Source organism: Leiobunum rupestre, chromosome 9, assembly GCF_980474605.1.
Source record: "Leiobunum rupestre chromosome 9, qqLeiRupe1.1.hap1, whole genome shotgun sequence".
Taxonomy (NCBI): Eukaryota; Metazoa; Arthropoda; class Arachnida; order Opiliones; family Sclerosomatidae; genus Leiobunum; species Leiobunum rupestre.
The window spans coordinates 19,626,095-19,642,998 of NC_143392.1; the positions used below are offsets into that span (position 1 = coordinate 19,626,095).

A 16,904-nucleotide genomic window follows, 5' to 3' on the forward strand; every position below is an offset into this window, starting at 1 on the left:
TGGTGCAACCTTAAGCCCAAAGATTACGAAAAGAGGAACCGCCGGCCCAAGGTTCGACGGTTTTGGAGAGTTAAACTTGCACGATCCTTGGGATTGTTCTCCAGAATGTCAACGAGATCTTCTTGAAAATAAAGATTTTTGTAGTCTGAAACCGACAGAGTACATAGAAGACGTCATTCTTAACCAGTGTATGGAAAACTTAATAGGAAACAGCGAACGCAGTGGTACGACTCTGTTTATCAGCTCAAATTTGTACGCGTTAGCCGCGACAAGAGAGTTCGAAGTGGAATCTTTTGAGCAGGTACAAAATTTTCTCAAAGAAAATTTAAATAGCAAAGAAAATATCGTTGTTTTAGTTACAACAAACATTGATCGCGGTTCGCATTGGCTATTAGGACTTATTTCTAAAGGCAGGAATGAAATAGTTATTTTGGACTCGCTTTCGGTGAAATTATCGGAAGACGACGCGAAACATGAAATATTGTCGAATTGTTTCATCGTTCTGGAGGAAATAGCCGTAGCCGCTTTTGACGATAAGACGGATAATTGGAAACACGTTTATCCCGACAACGTCCCTACCCAAACGAACGGTTTCGATTGTGGACTGTACGTCGCCGCCAATCTTTATTGCGTTTTGAATAATTTGGTGCACGCAGACACGTTATGTCCGAGGTACGGCTACATCGATAGCGAAAAAGGACGCAATTGGCTACATCACATAATAAAATTGACGAGTGAAAAGAAGTCAAAAACGATTGCATCTGAAGAGGATAAAGATCCGGGCAACGTCATTGAGGAAAATAAAGACCCCATTGACCCCGATTATCTTACCAAAATTTTCAGTAAACCAATAAAACTGGTTGTGTTTGAAAACGATTCTCTTGGAACCGAGAAAAGGAAAAATATTGTTTTAAAAATGATTAGTGCTGCTGGGTTAGATTTGAAAGAAATATTAAAACGATTGATGGAGATTGATAGCTATTATGACTGCTCTGATAGTGATGAGGTGCTACTTTTCGAATCAGACGTTAGGGACGCCTTCAACTCTCTGGGAAAGCGCTATTTACCCGTAGATTTATTAGACATGTTGGGAAATCCTGCTGACCAAAACTGTTTGGGGCCCAAAGACCAGAACAAAGAAGACCGAGACGCAAATTACCGGTGGGCCAAAGAACAATGCAACCATTGGTGTAATACTGGAAGTCGATGACCCGAAGTGTCTAGCCCTACGGGTAATGAATTAGTGTTGAAAAGCCCAATTCAAACTGCTGATGAAAGATGGGTTGCTTACGGAAAGCACGGGCTAAAGGCCGAGTTTCATTTTCAAAAAGAGCATATCCGCTTGAAAAACCTTTTGGAAGTTTGGATTAAATGCGAGCAGAGACAAAACCCGCAATTATCTGTCAGAGAAGCTTATGCATTGTTAGATATACCAGAGGATATGCTAAGGAACATAAAGCACTACGAGGTTACCGTTGAAGACGTCCCTAAAGTTAGGGGTCTCTCGCCATGTCGAAGACGATTAGAATATGAAGAAGAATTAATTGAAAAAATGCCCAACCCGATAATCTATCAAGGCTATGACTTAACTGAAGATAACCAACTGACGATCTATGACCGTACAGAAGTACAAAAAGCGGTCGACGGTCAATATGAAAATGGACCAAACGAAGAAACGGAGAAAAACGAAAAGCTTATTCTCAAAGCATCCCATATAGAAACTGTCAGAAATAAAAGCCACGAAATGTCGACGCAAATAACAAAGCCATTCGAGGGTGAAACTAAAATTGCGCCAATAACGTCAAATAACAAAACCGAAGTGTTCGTATGTAACGATGAGACACTAGACTTCGATGGCTGTTTAGATAATATCTTCGTTAGAAATGTTTTAAGAAGCGATTTCGATGAAGAAAACTTCAAGACTTTGAAAGCTGGCGAATGGATCTGCTCGAGTGTGATAAATGAAGCAATGGCCGTCTTGATTAGAAAATTTGACAAAAAATGAATATCATGCCGTTATTTTCGTACCATTACAAATACGTTTAGTAATTCCAGATAAGCCATTCGAAAAGAAAGTCCATATGCTCTTTGGTATCGTACATTTCATGACCAAGAAGATTTTCATACTAGATCCGTTGGGCGATTGCTCACCAACAGATTTACATTTCAAAACCCTTCGTACGATCAAACTGTCATCAAACTGCGAACGTACCATTTAAGCCTGAAGAATGGAAATGCGTTAAGAGCACGGATTGCAAGAAGCAACCAAATTATTACGATTGCGCTTTATTCGGCCAACTAGCCTTTATAGCGTCGTAACGGGAAAACGAACTAAAAAACTAGAAGTAAGTAGCTTGCGAGGTCGCAAATGGTTGTATTTGTTGGCCAAGGAATACGACCGAAAAAAAGACTACGAGAGAAAAAGCTTATCAAGAAACGCGTGCCTGCGCGATCCCCAGCTAATTATCGAAGTATCAAAGAGTGTGTGCCCTATAGAACGAAGTGATACGGATCTCGAAATGAGCGAGTGGATCAAGGGCTTAAACCAACAGGCTTGGAATACCCGCGAATCGGAGACGACATGTGTTAGTAGCAGGAACAATCGTCAAGTTTTCTGCGTTTCTTGTCGTCGGTGGCTTCACTTAAAATGTGAAGGCTTAGAAGAAAATAAACTTCTAAAAACGTATTATATTTGCAAAAAATGCAAATAGTTTTTGCAAAGGAATTAAATTGCCAATGAATATACAGTAGTGGCCACTTATAAGGAACCCGTTGGTTGCAGGCATTTTGAGCTTTATAAGCGGCTTATTCTGATATCAAAAGAAAGGGTTTTTGAGATAAATAGTGCATTTCCAATTTTTTTAGTTTTTAAAGGCTTATTTGTGTTTTAAAAGATGAGCAAAGCTTTAGTAAGAAAAACACTTAAGCTTGGTTTCCACCAACGCGCGTAAGAGCGCGTCATAATGTTAATTTTTTGTCGCGCGTAAGAACATTTGCACGTTTCAAAGCTGAGTGTCGCTTTTTGACGCGCGCTGGTGGAAACCAAGATTTAAGCTTGTTTTCCACTAGCGCGCGTCATAATGTTATTTTCTTTACGCGCGTAGAAACCTTTGAACGTTTCAAAGCTGAGAAACGCGTCGTTGCGCGCGCCAGTGGAAAACAAGCATTACACGTAACTAGCAACTACGTTTCAACGCGCCAAAAAAAATATTTCCGCTTAGGTGTCTATCTAACGTTTTAAAAATTGAGCCAAATATGAACGATACGTCCATAAATGAAGTAGTTGAGGTTCAAAACGCGCGGCTCATACGAAGACGCGAGAAAATTGTAGAGTTGTGCAAATACTAGTTTGTGGTAAACATTTCTTCAATCCTGGGTTTACAACTACTTTTTTTATGTTGCCTTGGTCTCATTCATTCTATGAACCTTTTCCCCTGATACTCTAGGAAATTATAAACAGTGCACTAACTTTCATTAAAACATTAAGTAACCATGCTCTGATGGAATTTTGGATTTTAGAATCAATGTGTAGGCCTACAGATGGTATATACATTTATAATTAGTTGAAAACAACATTACAATAAAATGGTTTGTATTAATTTTGCTTTTAATAATTTATATAAGTACAATTTCTCTAACTATTACACCAAACAAGTTGAGAAAAAATGAATTCAGAAAGTAGAAAAGTCCGAAAAAAAGGAAAAAATAATACCTATTATAATTAAAGAATGTAACTTTAACGATTTGAATATTCTTTGAGAATTTTGGCCCATTCGTAGTTATTTAAACTAAGGTTGAGGAAAAGAAGGGAGCGATTTACAAGAACGTGTTGCGATTTCAATCGAATATGCAGTTATATTTAGTAGAATACAACACAACATCACAATAAAACCGGTAAGAAATAATATTGTTTTTAACAGTTGCTTAATTCTTATTATTTTTTTCTTAATATCAAATCCAAATTTTCCACAAATGAATTTAAAGTTCCAAAATAATAAATAGAATGAAAGTCAATTTACAGTTGTATCTAACCACAAATTTCTTTTGCCACAAACACAATCTTCATTATAATCGGCGCTACAGTCCTGTTTATGAGACAATTTGTGGCTGCGTTGCCAATTATAGCCACACTATGTTTTATATATTGTTGGAAAGTTATAATAATGTATTTATGGTGTAACAATTACCATCTGCTTGCCAGAGAAACCGCCATAAATTTCTTTACAATCATATTCCCAAGACAGTTATAGAATTCATTCCAGTTGGGTTTACTGAGTCTTCTCTCCAAAGCAACAATTATAAGGTTAATTTCCCTTTCATCAATACCTGCATCGGCCATATATTTTGTAAATAATTTTTATTAATTGTTCTGCATCATACTCGGTTTAAATAGCTCCATTAGTTCGCTGCTTTGATAACCCGAAAAAAAATTTATAAAGAAGCATTTCAAATCGCCCGCCGTTTCTAACCCGAGGCTTACCTGTACAAGGAGACATTCGCGGCCGCCGAATATTTTTTTTACATGACGGTATTAAACACCGCGGTTCCATTTTGATAAATACTTTTTAGTTATAATAATTATAATAAAAAAAATTCTAGGAGTACATGAATATACAAATACTATATTTTAGAAAATATGATCCGCGATCACCCGCCATATTTAAAAATTTGATTTTAAAATAAAAAATAAAAAAGGCATCGGCCAATCAATAATTGCTGGTACTATAGTGACGTAATGCATATAGTAATTTTTTATTGTTGACTACACAAACTAGATGTCGTAAGTTACCGGCCGTAGTCACTCTTTGAGTTCTGATTTCTCGGTATTCGGTGATCGTCTGCCACGGCTGTTTGGCTATTTTCCGGTTACGCGGCAGCATTCTACCCAGTGTTTCCACTTTGCGGCGAAAAAGGGCGTTTTCGGCGAAAACCATAGAAATCTCATAGGTAACTAGAATGCTGCCGTGTAACTGGCAAATGGCCCAAACGCCGTGGCAGACGAAGCCAGATCTCAGCCAATCAGAGCTCAAAGAGCGGTTCTGCCAAGAATTTAATGTTAACGGAGAGAATGACGTCACCTATCTCCCGCTATAGTAGCGGAACCAAAGAGGATTATTATCCTCCTTGGCGGAACCACTCTACGGCCTCTCATTGGCTTAAGGTTCAAGGCGAACTGGCGTCAAGCTCGGCCGTAGGCGGCAGCATTCTAGTTACCTATGAGATTTCTATGGCGAAAACTGTCTCGGTGGGCACCATTAATTTTAAAACCGGCGAAAAAGCGGCGAAAACCATTGAAAACGGCGCAAATTGCGGCGAAAATATTTTTCGATATTTTCAGTCAGAAAAACTAAAAGATCGTCGTCTCTGTAGTCCCTCTACTCTGCCCCCTATGCCCGCCAATTCAATTTTTATATATACCAATAAAAAATGTATAACATTTGAAGAAATAAAATGTATTTTTTTTTATATAAAAAAACATTGCCCAAATCTAAGATTGGAAATAAAGAGAAGTAAAATATGCAGTGACACTCACTAAAAAAATTAAGGTAAATCTATGGGGGCAAATTGCGGCGAAACGGCGGCGAAAATCGACTATAGAACCGGCGAAAACTGGTAAAATTGCCCCTAAAATAGGCGAAAATCTCTACCGCAGAGTGGAAACACTGATTCTACGATATGGGATTTCTATGGCCTTATCAAAGATAATTTAAACTTCGTACCCTAGATTCGAAATCACTCTCTCGCGCGTTGCCGATAGCGTTTACCCACTTCCCGCCGGAACTCAGAAAAAATTCGCTCCAATGGTGGCGCACTACTGCCATCTAGGGAGAGAAACTAATTTTTTTTTTTTGGAAGTTGCGGTGCGGTGATGGCTTTTTTTGGGAGACGGATGTGCCGTGGTTTTGTTTGTCTTTGTTTTCATAGTTTTTGTTTTACCGTTAATTTCTAGCTTCCCCCAGTTTTTATTTTTTTTTCTTTTCTCCCTTCTCGTCCCTATTTAGTTATCTTCCATTTTCCCCCTACCTTGGGTTTTTTTTTTTGTCTCTCCCTTTCTCCTTCTCTCGCGAAGCCTTGGCTTGTACCAGTTTTACCGTGGCTGAGGCCATGCCCCAGTCCCACGTGGGTGCCGATGCCCCTATGACTTCGGCGGACGAGGGTGACGAGACGAGTTATCCGGCTCTAGGAGAATTCAAAGAAGTGAGAGGAAGAAAAAAGGCACGTGTAGGAGATCATCCTCGTCGCGGGGCCCTTATTAAAGTGCAAACTACACGGGTAGGGCCATTTAGGCTTAAACCAAAGGAGGGCTCGAAGACTTTCTCTGACCTTACTACGAAAGAATTCCACAGATTAGTGGAAACGACGTTTGGCCGTGGCTTGGAGGCCAAGGTGTTGCGAAGCGGGGACCTCTTGATCACGCTTGCTTCGGAGGAACAGCGGAAAACTATCCGCTCATTTTCGTCATTGGGAGATATCCAATACGATATCATATCTGGAGACTCCCCATGGCTATCTGTGTACAAAAAAATAATTGGCGTCCCTAATGATATCAGTAAAGAGGATATCTTGGGGGAGCTCCAAAATGCTGCTGTGGGTGTCACTAGCGTTCGTCGTTTGGGTGGTAGGAGCTCAGCGTACCTCCTGGGATTTTCTGGGTCGGTACCAGACAGAGTCATGTTCTTCAGCAGCTCCTATAGGCTCTTCGACTATGACTCTGGTCCGAGCCAATGTTTTCGATGTAGGAGATATGGCCATTTCGCTAATCATTGTAAGGCGACACTTCAGCATGAGATTTGTGCTCGCTGTGGTCAAGACCACATCTTTGACAAAAACAAAGAGTGTGAAAATCCCCAGTGGTGCATTAACTGCAAAAAAAATCACAATTGCAAGGATCGTCGCTGTCCAAAGTTCCAGCTGGAGAAATCAGTCATCACCATTCAAAGGTCCGAAAATGTGCCTTTTCAAGAGGCCAGAGAACTGGCAAAAAATAGGAGCTATGCAACTGTCACCCGTCCGCCACAGAGATCGGAGAGGTCACAGGCGCCTTCGTCATCTACACAGCCGTCTCAAGAATCAATGTTATCAGTCAAATCCCAGCATCACCAGCAGTCGTCCCCTACCCCTTCGGCCTTTTTGGGATTGGATGACTTCAAAAATCTCATCCGCGAACTCATCCAGGGCGTGGCCCAACTTTGTACAGGAGGTGCAGCAATTTCCCCCAAATTGGAGGTCGCTCTTAATACGCTACTGGACTCTGCCATCGCTAGGTTTGCCCCTTCCGAAGGCCTTGCCGTCCAGTCCACGAGAGGCCCTGTTCCTCCGCACAAAGGTGTGTCTCCTAAGAAGTCTACTGCTATACCGCACGATGAAAGAACATAACTTCACTCTTATTCAGTGGAACATTCGAAGTGTGAAAAGGCGCATGGGAGAACTCACAGATGTTATCAGGACGTATAATCCCTCGGTCGTCGCCCTTCAGGAGACGTGGTTGAAACCTACGGATAGACTTAACCTCGATTTTGGTTTCTACACCGTTTTTCGTTGTGATCGCTCAGATCCAACTACTGCTGATGGTGGGGGATTAGCTTTCCTAATAGATAACAGGTTGAATGCAGTCAGGCTGAAACTCCGGAGCAATAAAGGTCCAGAAATCTGCATGGCTTCCATAACTGTCAATGGTAGGGCGGTGACATTAGTCAACATTTATGACCCGCAAAAAACTGCTGATAGGGCTTTCCTGGATGATCTGACGGAGAAAGTGGAAAAGCCTTTTATCATTACGGGTGACTTCAACGCCCATCATACTCTGTGGGGTTGTCTTACCAATAATCGCCAAGGGGACCTCCTCGTTAGCTGGCTCGAGGATACGGACCATATGGTCCTATTAAACACAGGGGAAATCACTAGACATTCTATCAACGCTACGGACAGTGCGCTGGATTTAACGTTTGCAAGTTCCTCTCTTGCACACCGGATATCGTGGAACACCTTGAGGGTAGGGTCCAGTGATCATTTCCCCATCCTCATCGAATCTACGGATGGGGCCTATGGTCGGCGAAACGCACCTGCAAGGTGGCATTACCCCAATGCTGACTGGTTGGGTTTTCGCCGAACCATTGACGAAGGCTTACTCCATCCTGATTTCCACTTGGCGGTGGGGTCCATTACAAATTTGATATCCAGGGCAGCAAACGTCCACATTCCAAAGAAAAGAAGTGGCGGTCCAACGCAACCCCGCACCCCACAATGGTGGGATGCCACTTGTCCAATAAAACTCAAACGAATGAATGCTCTACGAAGGCGTGCACGAACCACCAGGACAGTCGAAGATTACGTGCGGTACCGGAAAGCTGCGGCAGAATTCCGACGGTATGCAAAAGAGCTCAAAGGAAAAGGCTGGCAGGCTTATTGCAATGGCTTAAATACCCATACCTCCCTTACCCAAGTCTGGAATAGGGTCAAATGGTTCAGTCGAGGTGTCCCTTTTTCACACAACATCACAATAATCCACGATGACAGAGTCCTTTCTCAGCCTAATGACGTTGCCCGAATCCTGGCCGAAACATTCCAACAGCGGGTCCATCTCCCGCCAACAACCTCTCTTCCATCCGGCAAGACTGCGACTGACAACGTTGCTTCATGGGATATTTACAACCTTGTTTTTACCAAACAGGAAATCGATCGGGTTTTATCCAGTCTGAAGAACTCAGCCCCTGGTGTCGATGACATCTCCAACCTGATGTTGAAGAATACTCCTACAACACTGCAAGCCAAATTATTAGACCTCTTTAATTACCTTTGGGTTCACGGTATTTACCCCAAGGAATGGAAACATGCCCTCTTACATCCTATCTGTAAGCCTGGCAAAGATCCACACGACGTTCAGTCCTACCGTGAGATTTCCCTGCTGCCTAATCTAGGGAAATTGTATGATAGGTTGGGCCTCTTTCGTCTAAACTGGTTTTTGGAAGGTAGCGGGGCCATCCCAGACACCCAATCAGGCTTTCGGAAAGGTCGCAGGCCGACAGACAATATTCTGAGACTCACGCAAGAGGCTCAAATAGCTATGGCTCGTGGCCACATATGCATAGTGGTTTTCCTTGACCTTAAAGACGCTTTTGGAAGTGTCCATCATCATGCATTATTAAAAAAATTGAAAACACTGGGGGTCACTGGCAACCTTTATGACTGGTTGACAAACTTTTTGAGCGAGCGCACTGCGGCTGTCAAGGTTGGTGGTACAGTGTCAGACACATTCCCTATAACTCGTGGCCTCCCTCAGGGGAGTGTTCTCAGCCCTACTCTCTTTAATATAATGCTGGCAGACGCTTCAAAGGGATGTCCAGTGGGCGTAAAACACGGTGAACACGCTGATGATCTGGCTATCTGGGCCTCCGGGCCCCATGCCGAGACCCTACAAGAACACATCCAAGTGGCTCTGAACAATATGGAAGTTTATAGTACAGACTGGGGCCTAACATTTCAACCCACCAAATGCAAATATATGGTGATACACAACAAGCGGAATACTGACTTTTATGATGATATTTTCTTCAGTGTGGGTCAGACACATTTGGATAGGGTAGAGACATACGTTTACCTTGGTGTCACTATTGACTCAAAATTAACTTGGCGAAATCACATTGATAGCCTGCACAAGTCCTCTATGAAGAGATTAAATTTACTGAGAGCTGTTTCATCTACATACTGGGGTGCCTCTAGACGAGCTCTGAGGGTTTTATACACTCACCTCATTCGTTCACGCTTGGATTACTCTTGTTTGGTATATAGTACGGCGGCGAAAACTCACTTAGATAAACTAGACAGAGTGCAAAATGCAGCGCTTAGGGCGATTCTTGGAGTTCCCAAATCTACTCGCATTGCTTTGATGGAGGCAGAAGCAGCCATCATGCCACTTTCTCACAGACGAGACTTGTTGGGAGTTCAATATCTAGCAATAGCGGCGGCATCAGATACTCCAGAATATTACAGGAGGCACGTTCAATCGAGTATTGCCGAATTGCGACCCTACGAAAATAAATGGCAATCACATAAAACTCCTCCCATGCTTAAGTATTGGAAGAAGCTGGAGTCACTTAACCTTGCTTGGTACCACGATCAGGAACAAAGGAACGAGACCATTCCTCCCCCGCCCCCTTGGGGGGCTGTTAATGCGGTGGTGAATTGTGACTGGCTACGGCTTTCTAAGGGTAATACATCTGATGTAGAACTATATCAGCTATTTTTCTCAGAACTGGACCGCATGCACCAGAATCAGACCATTATTTATACTGATGGATCTGTAAGGGATGATATTGGCTGTGCAGGTGCCAGTTTTTGCATTCTGGACATGAGGGTAGACAACCAAACTTTGGTGGACCCGGGCCATTCCATTAGTACCGTGGAACTGTTTGCGATCAACCAAGCATTGCGGTATGCTCAGAGGAATTCCATTGGAGATATAATCATATGTTCCGATTCTAAATCAGCTCTCATCATGCTCTCTGGTTTTAATTCAGATCCCCAAGTTTTAATTTTTCGGGCCTTGAGTGCTACATACAAGGGCAAAATCTCATTGTTATGGTGTCCTTCACATATAGGAGTGCCGGGTAATGTTGCTGCGGACCGCTGTGCCGACATTTCTAACATCTCTTGTCCCCCTCTAATTTCAGTGTTTCTCCCAAATTCTAAATCTTGTCTGAAATTGCGTTGTACTAAATTGTTTAATGACATATGGACTTCTGAATGGAAAAAATTTGTGCAAAGTCGTGCTCAGGGTTTTTATAAATCTGATCCCACCAGTGACGTCATTTCTGCTTTGAGACTTCCACGTTGGAAGGACTCCCTCATTGCCAGGTTCATATGCGATCGTTTACCTACAAATGAAAGACTATATAATATAAATTTGCGATCTTCCAACATATGCTCAAGCTGTTCTTTTGATAAGGTGCAGTCTGTGGATCATCTTCTTTTCACTTGTGAGAGTGGTCAAAAAATTCGACCTAGGCTCCTGGGTTCTCTAGTCACCGGCAAATATGATACAAATAGCAATGGTGTAAAAAAATCAGTTCAGCATGGAGACCTGGCGATTATTAACGATCTTTGTGACATTTTTAAAGTGGCGAAAATCAATTAATGTTAAGTTCCTACCTTTGTTTTGCCTAGTTTTTTAATTGGCTGTCATTAGATTTCGTCTGTTGTCAGTTTTTTCTATTTTCGTTTTTGTTTTTTAATTTTTCCTCTTCTTTGTTCTGGTGCTAAGTCCTTTTATGTAATTTTGGAGTGTGTGGTGCGAAGACCCCGCTGTCATAGGCACCAAATAAATATCTCTCTTATTTTGAAAAAAAAGGAAGTTGCGGTGCGTAATTTGACGCGTTTTGCGTTCAACTCGGAAGTTTTAAAACATGATGGACCACAATTATAGCACTAAAAAGTTTCAAATCGAAAGAAAAAACCTAGACTTACTAAAGGTGAGTAATATAATCTTACAAGCGATTCAAGCATAATTTGACTAAACTTAATAGTTCATTCAATTTCATTTACCATTTTAATAGGGTTCGTGTTTAAGGAATATTTGCCTGAAATTTTAGAAAATTCTTCAAGATTGGCATCATTACTGAAAGAAGATATTCAAGAACCAGAGTTACCATTTGTTAAAGTAAGTTTTTATTGGAAATATATGATTTACAATTAAACGTGTTTCTATAAATACTCTTGTTTTAAATAAAACAAACCTAGGCCTAAATATGGCGCCTTACCGCAACCGATGGAGCCGATTTTTCTGAGGTCACGTGCCGGAAGAGGGTAAACGCTTCGTAACAAAACCGTGAATGGGAAAGCTCTCAGTATTCGAATCTAGGGTACGAAGTTTAAATTATCTTTGGCCTTATCAATCAACATAACTCAGCTCGTAGTATGTCTTTTTCCTTCGAATTTTATAACCCACAGCTCTATTTTATATCCATGGCGGCCGATTTTAAAATTAATTTTAAATATTTCCATTAGAATATACATAATTCTGAACTAAACACGCGTACTCCTTTACAATTTAAAATTATCTCAGTTTACTGTTAGTTTCAAGGCTCAAATTTAAGGAAAGGGTTTTAAAATTTATAAAAGTAGAGGAAAAATTGATGGAAATTATTTTAGAAATATATTTTGCTTTTTAAAATAATTCCAAAAAATAACTCTTTTTAATTCTAAAACATTTCCAATATCTGTGCCTTCATAGATCCCAACTACCCCTTAAATCAACATTCCCACTGCTTTGATAAAAGCATTTTTTATTTAATAATTATTGTGACATCAAACCATTATTTTGATTAAATAAAAAAGTTAATGGTAAATTTACAGTTTTTATTTTTACCGGTAAATTCACATAACTAGCTATCACTAGTATAACGTCAAACAGACCTCCTAAAGTTGAATAACCCTGCTTTTACTTAAGTAACAAAAATTCATGAAATGATGAGAAATCAATAAAAAAAGATTTATTATGTGACAAATAAATTTAATTTACACTATACAAAGCAAAGTTATGACCACATTGTACACCTAAACAGTGCTGGAGATGTTACTTGGCTAGAAAAAAAGGTGCAAAAAACATTTGTTGACATGTTTCTACTTGGGGTTAGCTCTATCTAAGGTAAAATTAGGATTTTGGTAACATGTATATAAAGATGCTTTCATTATAGAGTTTATAGTTAAAACTTTCGTAAACCAAAAGTTTCGTCGTGTTTATTTTATTTTACATTGTTTTAAGTCACCCATGAAGTAAATTAGTTACTCTGCATCAATGGAATAAAAACTTAACATTTTTGACTCTTTCCACTTCAAAAACCATTCTTCTTAAAATTGCATCTTGGCACTAAAAATCCAAACTTTTACTTTATAAAAGAATAAAAAATTGAACATTGAAGAAAAATTGCTCAAGCCTAATACTAAATTATTTACATTCTTTCCTTTTATATATAAAAAAATTTTAATTGCAATTTAAATAAGCCTTTTAAGAGTGTTCAATTTTAATTACAAAGATAAGAATATTTTATATACTATCTGGTCTAAAAACAACGCAGAAATAACTGTCTAGATAAATAAAAGTTTTTTTTTAATTTAAAAAAGCAGGTGATAGAAACTAATTCACTCAATAGGCTTAATCCCCATCTCATTTTGTGTTGTTTTGTCAGTTATCACTATGTTATAAGATTATAGCGAACTCTAGCGGCCATCGGACATATTTGATTGAGCTCTTTTTATGTAAACAGACAGAAGTTTCATCTGAAAAAGTCAATTATTAACATTGAGATTCCGTAAAAGATTTTTTCTACTGAATATTTCTCACCTTGCTGCTGTTTAATCCCACTAGATGCTCCTTCATCACCTCACCAACTTTCACATAAATATCAACCATACAGAAAACAGCAGCTTTCCTAACGCAACTTTCAGTGTGATCGTAGGCCTAAAAAGTTTAATACACTTTTTAGAATTCTAAATTTCTCACAAGCGAAATGTAAAAATTTGACATTTACTTGAATTAACGCTGGCATTATGTCTGGGAGAAGTTGAATTACGATATTTTTGGGATGTTCAACCACCTAAGACGATTGTTTTGTTAATAAAATCTTTATGTAAGAGTCGAGAAAAATAGGTTTACTTTAGTTATCATTTTAATAGCTGCTTGATGGACTGAATAACCATAGGCATCGGACATAATAATAGATTTTAAAGTGCGAATGCAGTGTTCTGGTGGAAGGCAAGTAGCTGCAACAGCGGAACATGTTTCTGCCGCTTTAACCACCTATAAATAAAGCAATTAGCATCAAATAACGCAGAGAAAATTAAAGGGAATGTGATATTTACATCTCTGTCAGCATCCTTTTGCGCTTCTAAAATTTTTAAAACTGTCATTTCAATAAAACCATGAAAACGGTGAGTTTGTCTTTGCATTAATTCACTAAGAGCAGTCAAAGCTAAAGCCCTAATGGAACCCTGAAAGGAATATTAAATCTTAGATGAATAGAGTTTGATTAGGTAATACCATAAGCCTATCATAAGGTCTCCATAAGTAAAGGTCTAGCATAGAGTCCCATGTTTACGGCATTGTCCATGCGAGAAGAAAATTTACGTACTACGATAGGTCAGTAGCGACATCTTTTTCAAAATTTCTAAATCTAAAATATTATTTCACTTGGTAGAGCAGCCAAATTAGAAAAATAAATACCTTCAGAAACACAACTCTTAATTCTAATAGCCAGTTTTAGGTAGTGATGAATCATTTTGCCAAGATAAGTATTAATTTTAAGTTAAAAAGCGATAAAATTGTCAATAAGCCTTGGTTCACGGTGGAGATTTCCCCCGCGTGTTTCTAAGATAAAATCATTCGCGCACGGCTTGTGTGCATTCATAATGCATTTAGCTAAATTTATTTCAGAAATGTATAGTTGATGACGTAGCCACTAGGAGGTGCAGATTTTGATTACCTACCTCTTAATAACGGATATGTGATCGTCAAAAATTTGGCCTAGACCTTTGATTATGGGGATCTTATGATAATACAAGTACTAAAAAGTATTTACATCACTGTCTCCTATGGTATCATTAAGTAATCGAAGAACTTCCCGAAAATTTTCATCCCAATCTGCTTCTGATCCATCTTTGGCCAGCCTTAAAAGCTGTGTTAGAGCAACTTTACGCTGTTCATTTCTGAAATTTTGAAAAAAAATCTTAATACCATAGCTTAAATGTAACTTTACGACTGTGCTAAAATATGCTAAGGTATGTGCTAAAACGTGCGCCATTGTGCGATAAGCCTTAGTTTTCTTCCATTTTTTAGCTAGGGTTACCTGATGTCATGATTATTCAGCTCAATCATTATTGATCTAAATTTGCTTTCCGAACCTGAAATTGGAAAGTCTGTTGAAAGATAAAATTATTAAAATTCCACAATATCAAAAACCAAGAAAAATGAATTGAGAGGCTTCATTTCCTGACAGTTTTTTTTTCAAGCAAATTGTAATTTTCAAATAATTTACGCAAACTTACCCTCTGCAATATCCATATCCGCTTCGAAGAGAGCTTCTTCCAATGATTGCATGTTGAAAGAGTTGCGTGTGTTTTGGTATTCCATACCTCTCTTGATTGGTGAAGAGTCGTTGCTCGAGATTTCAAATCTTTCCTCTAACGTGTCCAGTTTCCCATCCACGACTGAGTTCTGACCCAATCCCATGTCTTGATGAGGAGAATTGGCATCGCCTAATTTTCTCATCAGAGAATCTTTACCGTAAATATCTTGGTCCAAGCTATCTTGACTGTATTTTTGAATTTCGGCCGATGTTTTTCTTAGAGTATTGTAATAATCTTCGGGTATTTGATTCTCTGTATCATCCATTTCGAAAGAGCTGTTTTGAGACGAGCCTGATCGACTTCTGGTCCTTGCAAAAACATTAACATTTTAAAAAGACTTAAAATAAAATCAAGTGGTTTGAAAATATTGTAGATTTTTTTTCAAACCAGCGGATAGCGTTAGGAATTTCACCTGGTTAATGTAGTATTTGGCGAATGAATAGACATAACGGGACTCGGTGGACTTTTCAGTCCTAAAGACGAAGAACTGTCTGAACTATTACGTCTCCGTAAAAGTCTAAATGCGCTATCCTATAATTAAAATTTAAATTCAATACCATAGACTTTATAGAGCGAAATAAATTTAAACATACTTGAAAGACTTTAGACATTTGATTTAATAGAATTGAAAACTCTGGTGAATTTAAATTGAATAAATCTACAATAACATCTTGGGCAGGCTAGAAATCAATTAAAAAGTTATTTTAACTTCATTAATTTAAAAAAGGGAAAAATAACCTTTTTAAGGTCTGTCCCTTTTGGATCAGCTGTCCAAGCGATAATTTTGCTGACTGCAATTTTAGTGTCTGGATCATTAGAGGAGAAATCGCAAGAATCCATCACTTGCAGCAAATTATGCAAGTATTGGAGAAGAGCAATTTTCACTCTCTGATTCGGCGTTTGCGTTTGATCATTTAGAAAGCGAGAAATGACTTTGAATTGGTCATCGGGTGGGAAAGAATCTCTAACCAAGTCCAACGTTTGTTGAATTTTTGATTGTAGAGAAGGAAGGATATCTCCTCCAAGTTTAAGTAGAATGCGCGTAATCAGAGGAAATAGCCATCCTCTTAAATCACCCTTGTGCACAATAATTAATTCATTTAGAGTATCCAAAAATAATGTAAAAACCTGAGAAACATAGGATTAGTTTTTAGTGTTTTGAGGAAATTTACCAAGCTTAGTGAAGAATTGACTCTACTTTCATATGAGGATCCATGAACAGCCTCGAAAATATATCGGTAATCATTTTAAGTTCAGGAGTGGTCAGCATTCGGTTAGACCGCAATAAAGCTTGAAGACCCAGCAAGCCTTCTTTGCGATCGCTCCACTGAACACTCTTTAAACAATGAATTATATCCGCTACATCCTAAAATAAATAATGGAGTCAGAATCACGATCTCAAACAAAACTTGCAATATCGCCCTACATCAACACAACGGCCTCCAAATGACCCAAAAGATCGATCAGAACAGACACTTGATGTTTCACTCTCATCTGACTGATCATCAAACGCATTGTATCGCTTTCTTGCGGGTAATCTCTATGAAAGTCATTTAAAAAAAATCCATCAGAATTCTAATCAAAGTTCAAAGCTTAGAACTCTGAAGTTTACTTACGTGCCAATTGCTAACCAGAGCGTCGGCCACAGCATCTTCCGCTTCTTTGTTACCGGGTAAAATTCTCTCAGCCAAAATTGGAACTGGAGCTTCGCGAGAAGGTAAGACTATAAATACGGTACAAGGGGAAAAAGTAAAAACAGACAAGTAAACGAGGCTCATTCCTGC

General features: G+C 39.1%; 1 protein-coding gene across 1 annotated transcript in view; it reads right to left on the reverse strand.

Annotated features, from left to right (window-relative positions):
- Nucleotides 1–12,463: 12,463 nt before the first annotated feature.
- The window catches only part of chb (CLIP-associating protein), a 76,940-nt gene continuing 72,499 nt past the window's right edge, over nt 12,464–16,904 (reverse strand). Inside the window, exons 23-36 of the mRNA XM_090159324.1 lie at nt 16,737–16,843; nt 16,547–16,660; nt 16,319–16,486; nt 15,859–16,248; nt 15,714–15,800; nt 15,533–15,651; nt 15,040–15,428; nt 14,841–14,910; nt 14,574–14,700; nt 13,858–13,986; nt 13,652–13,795; nt 13,527–13,592; nt 13,340–13,456; nt 12,464–13,275 (exon numbers count right to left, since the gene is read on the reverse strand). Coding sequence (XP_090015450.1) covers nt 13,216–13,275; nt 13,340–13,456; nt 13,527–13,592; nt 13,652–13,795; nt 13,858–13,986; nt 14,574–14,700; nt 14,841–14,910; nt 15,040–15,428; nt 15,533–15,651; nt 15,714–15,800; nt 15,859–16,248; nt 16,319–16,486; nt 16,547–16,660; nt 16,737–16,843 — 2,087 coding nt within the window. The 3' untranslated portion in view covers nt 12,464–13,215. The remainder of the gene's footprint in view (nt 13,276–13,339; nt 13,457–13,526; nt 13,593–13,651; nt 13,796–13,857; nt 13,987–14,573; nt 14,701–14,840; nt 14,911–15,039; nt 15,429–15,532; nt 15,652–15,713; nt 15,801–15,858; nt 16,249–16,318; nt 16,487–16,546; nt 16,661–16,736; nt 16,844–16,904) is intronic.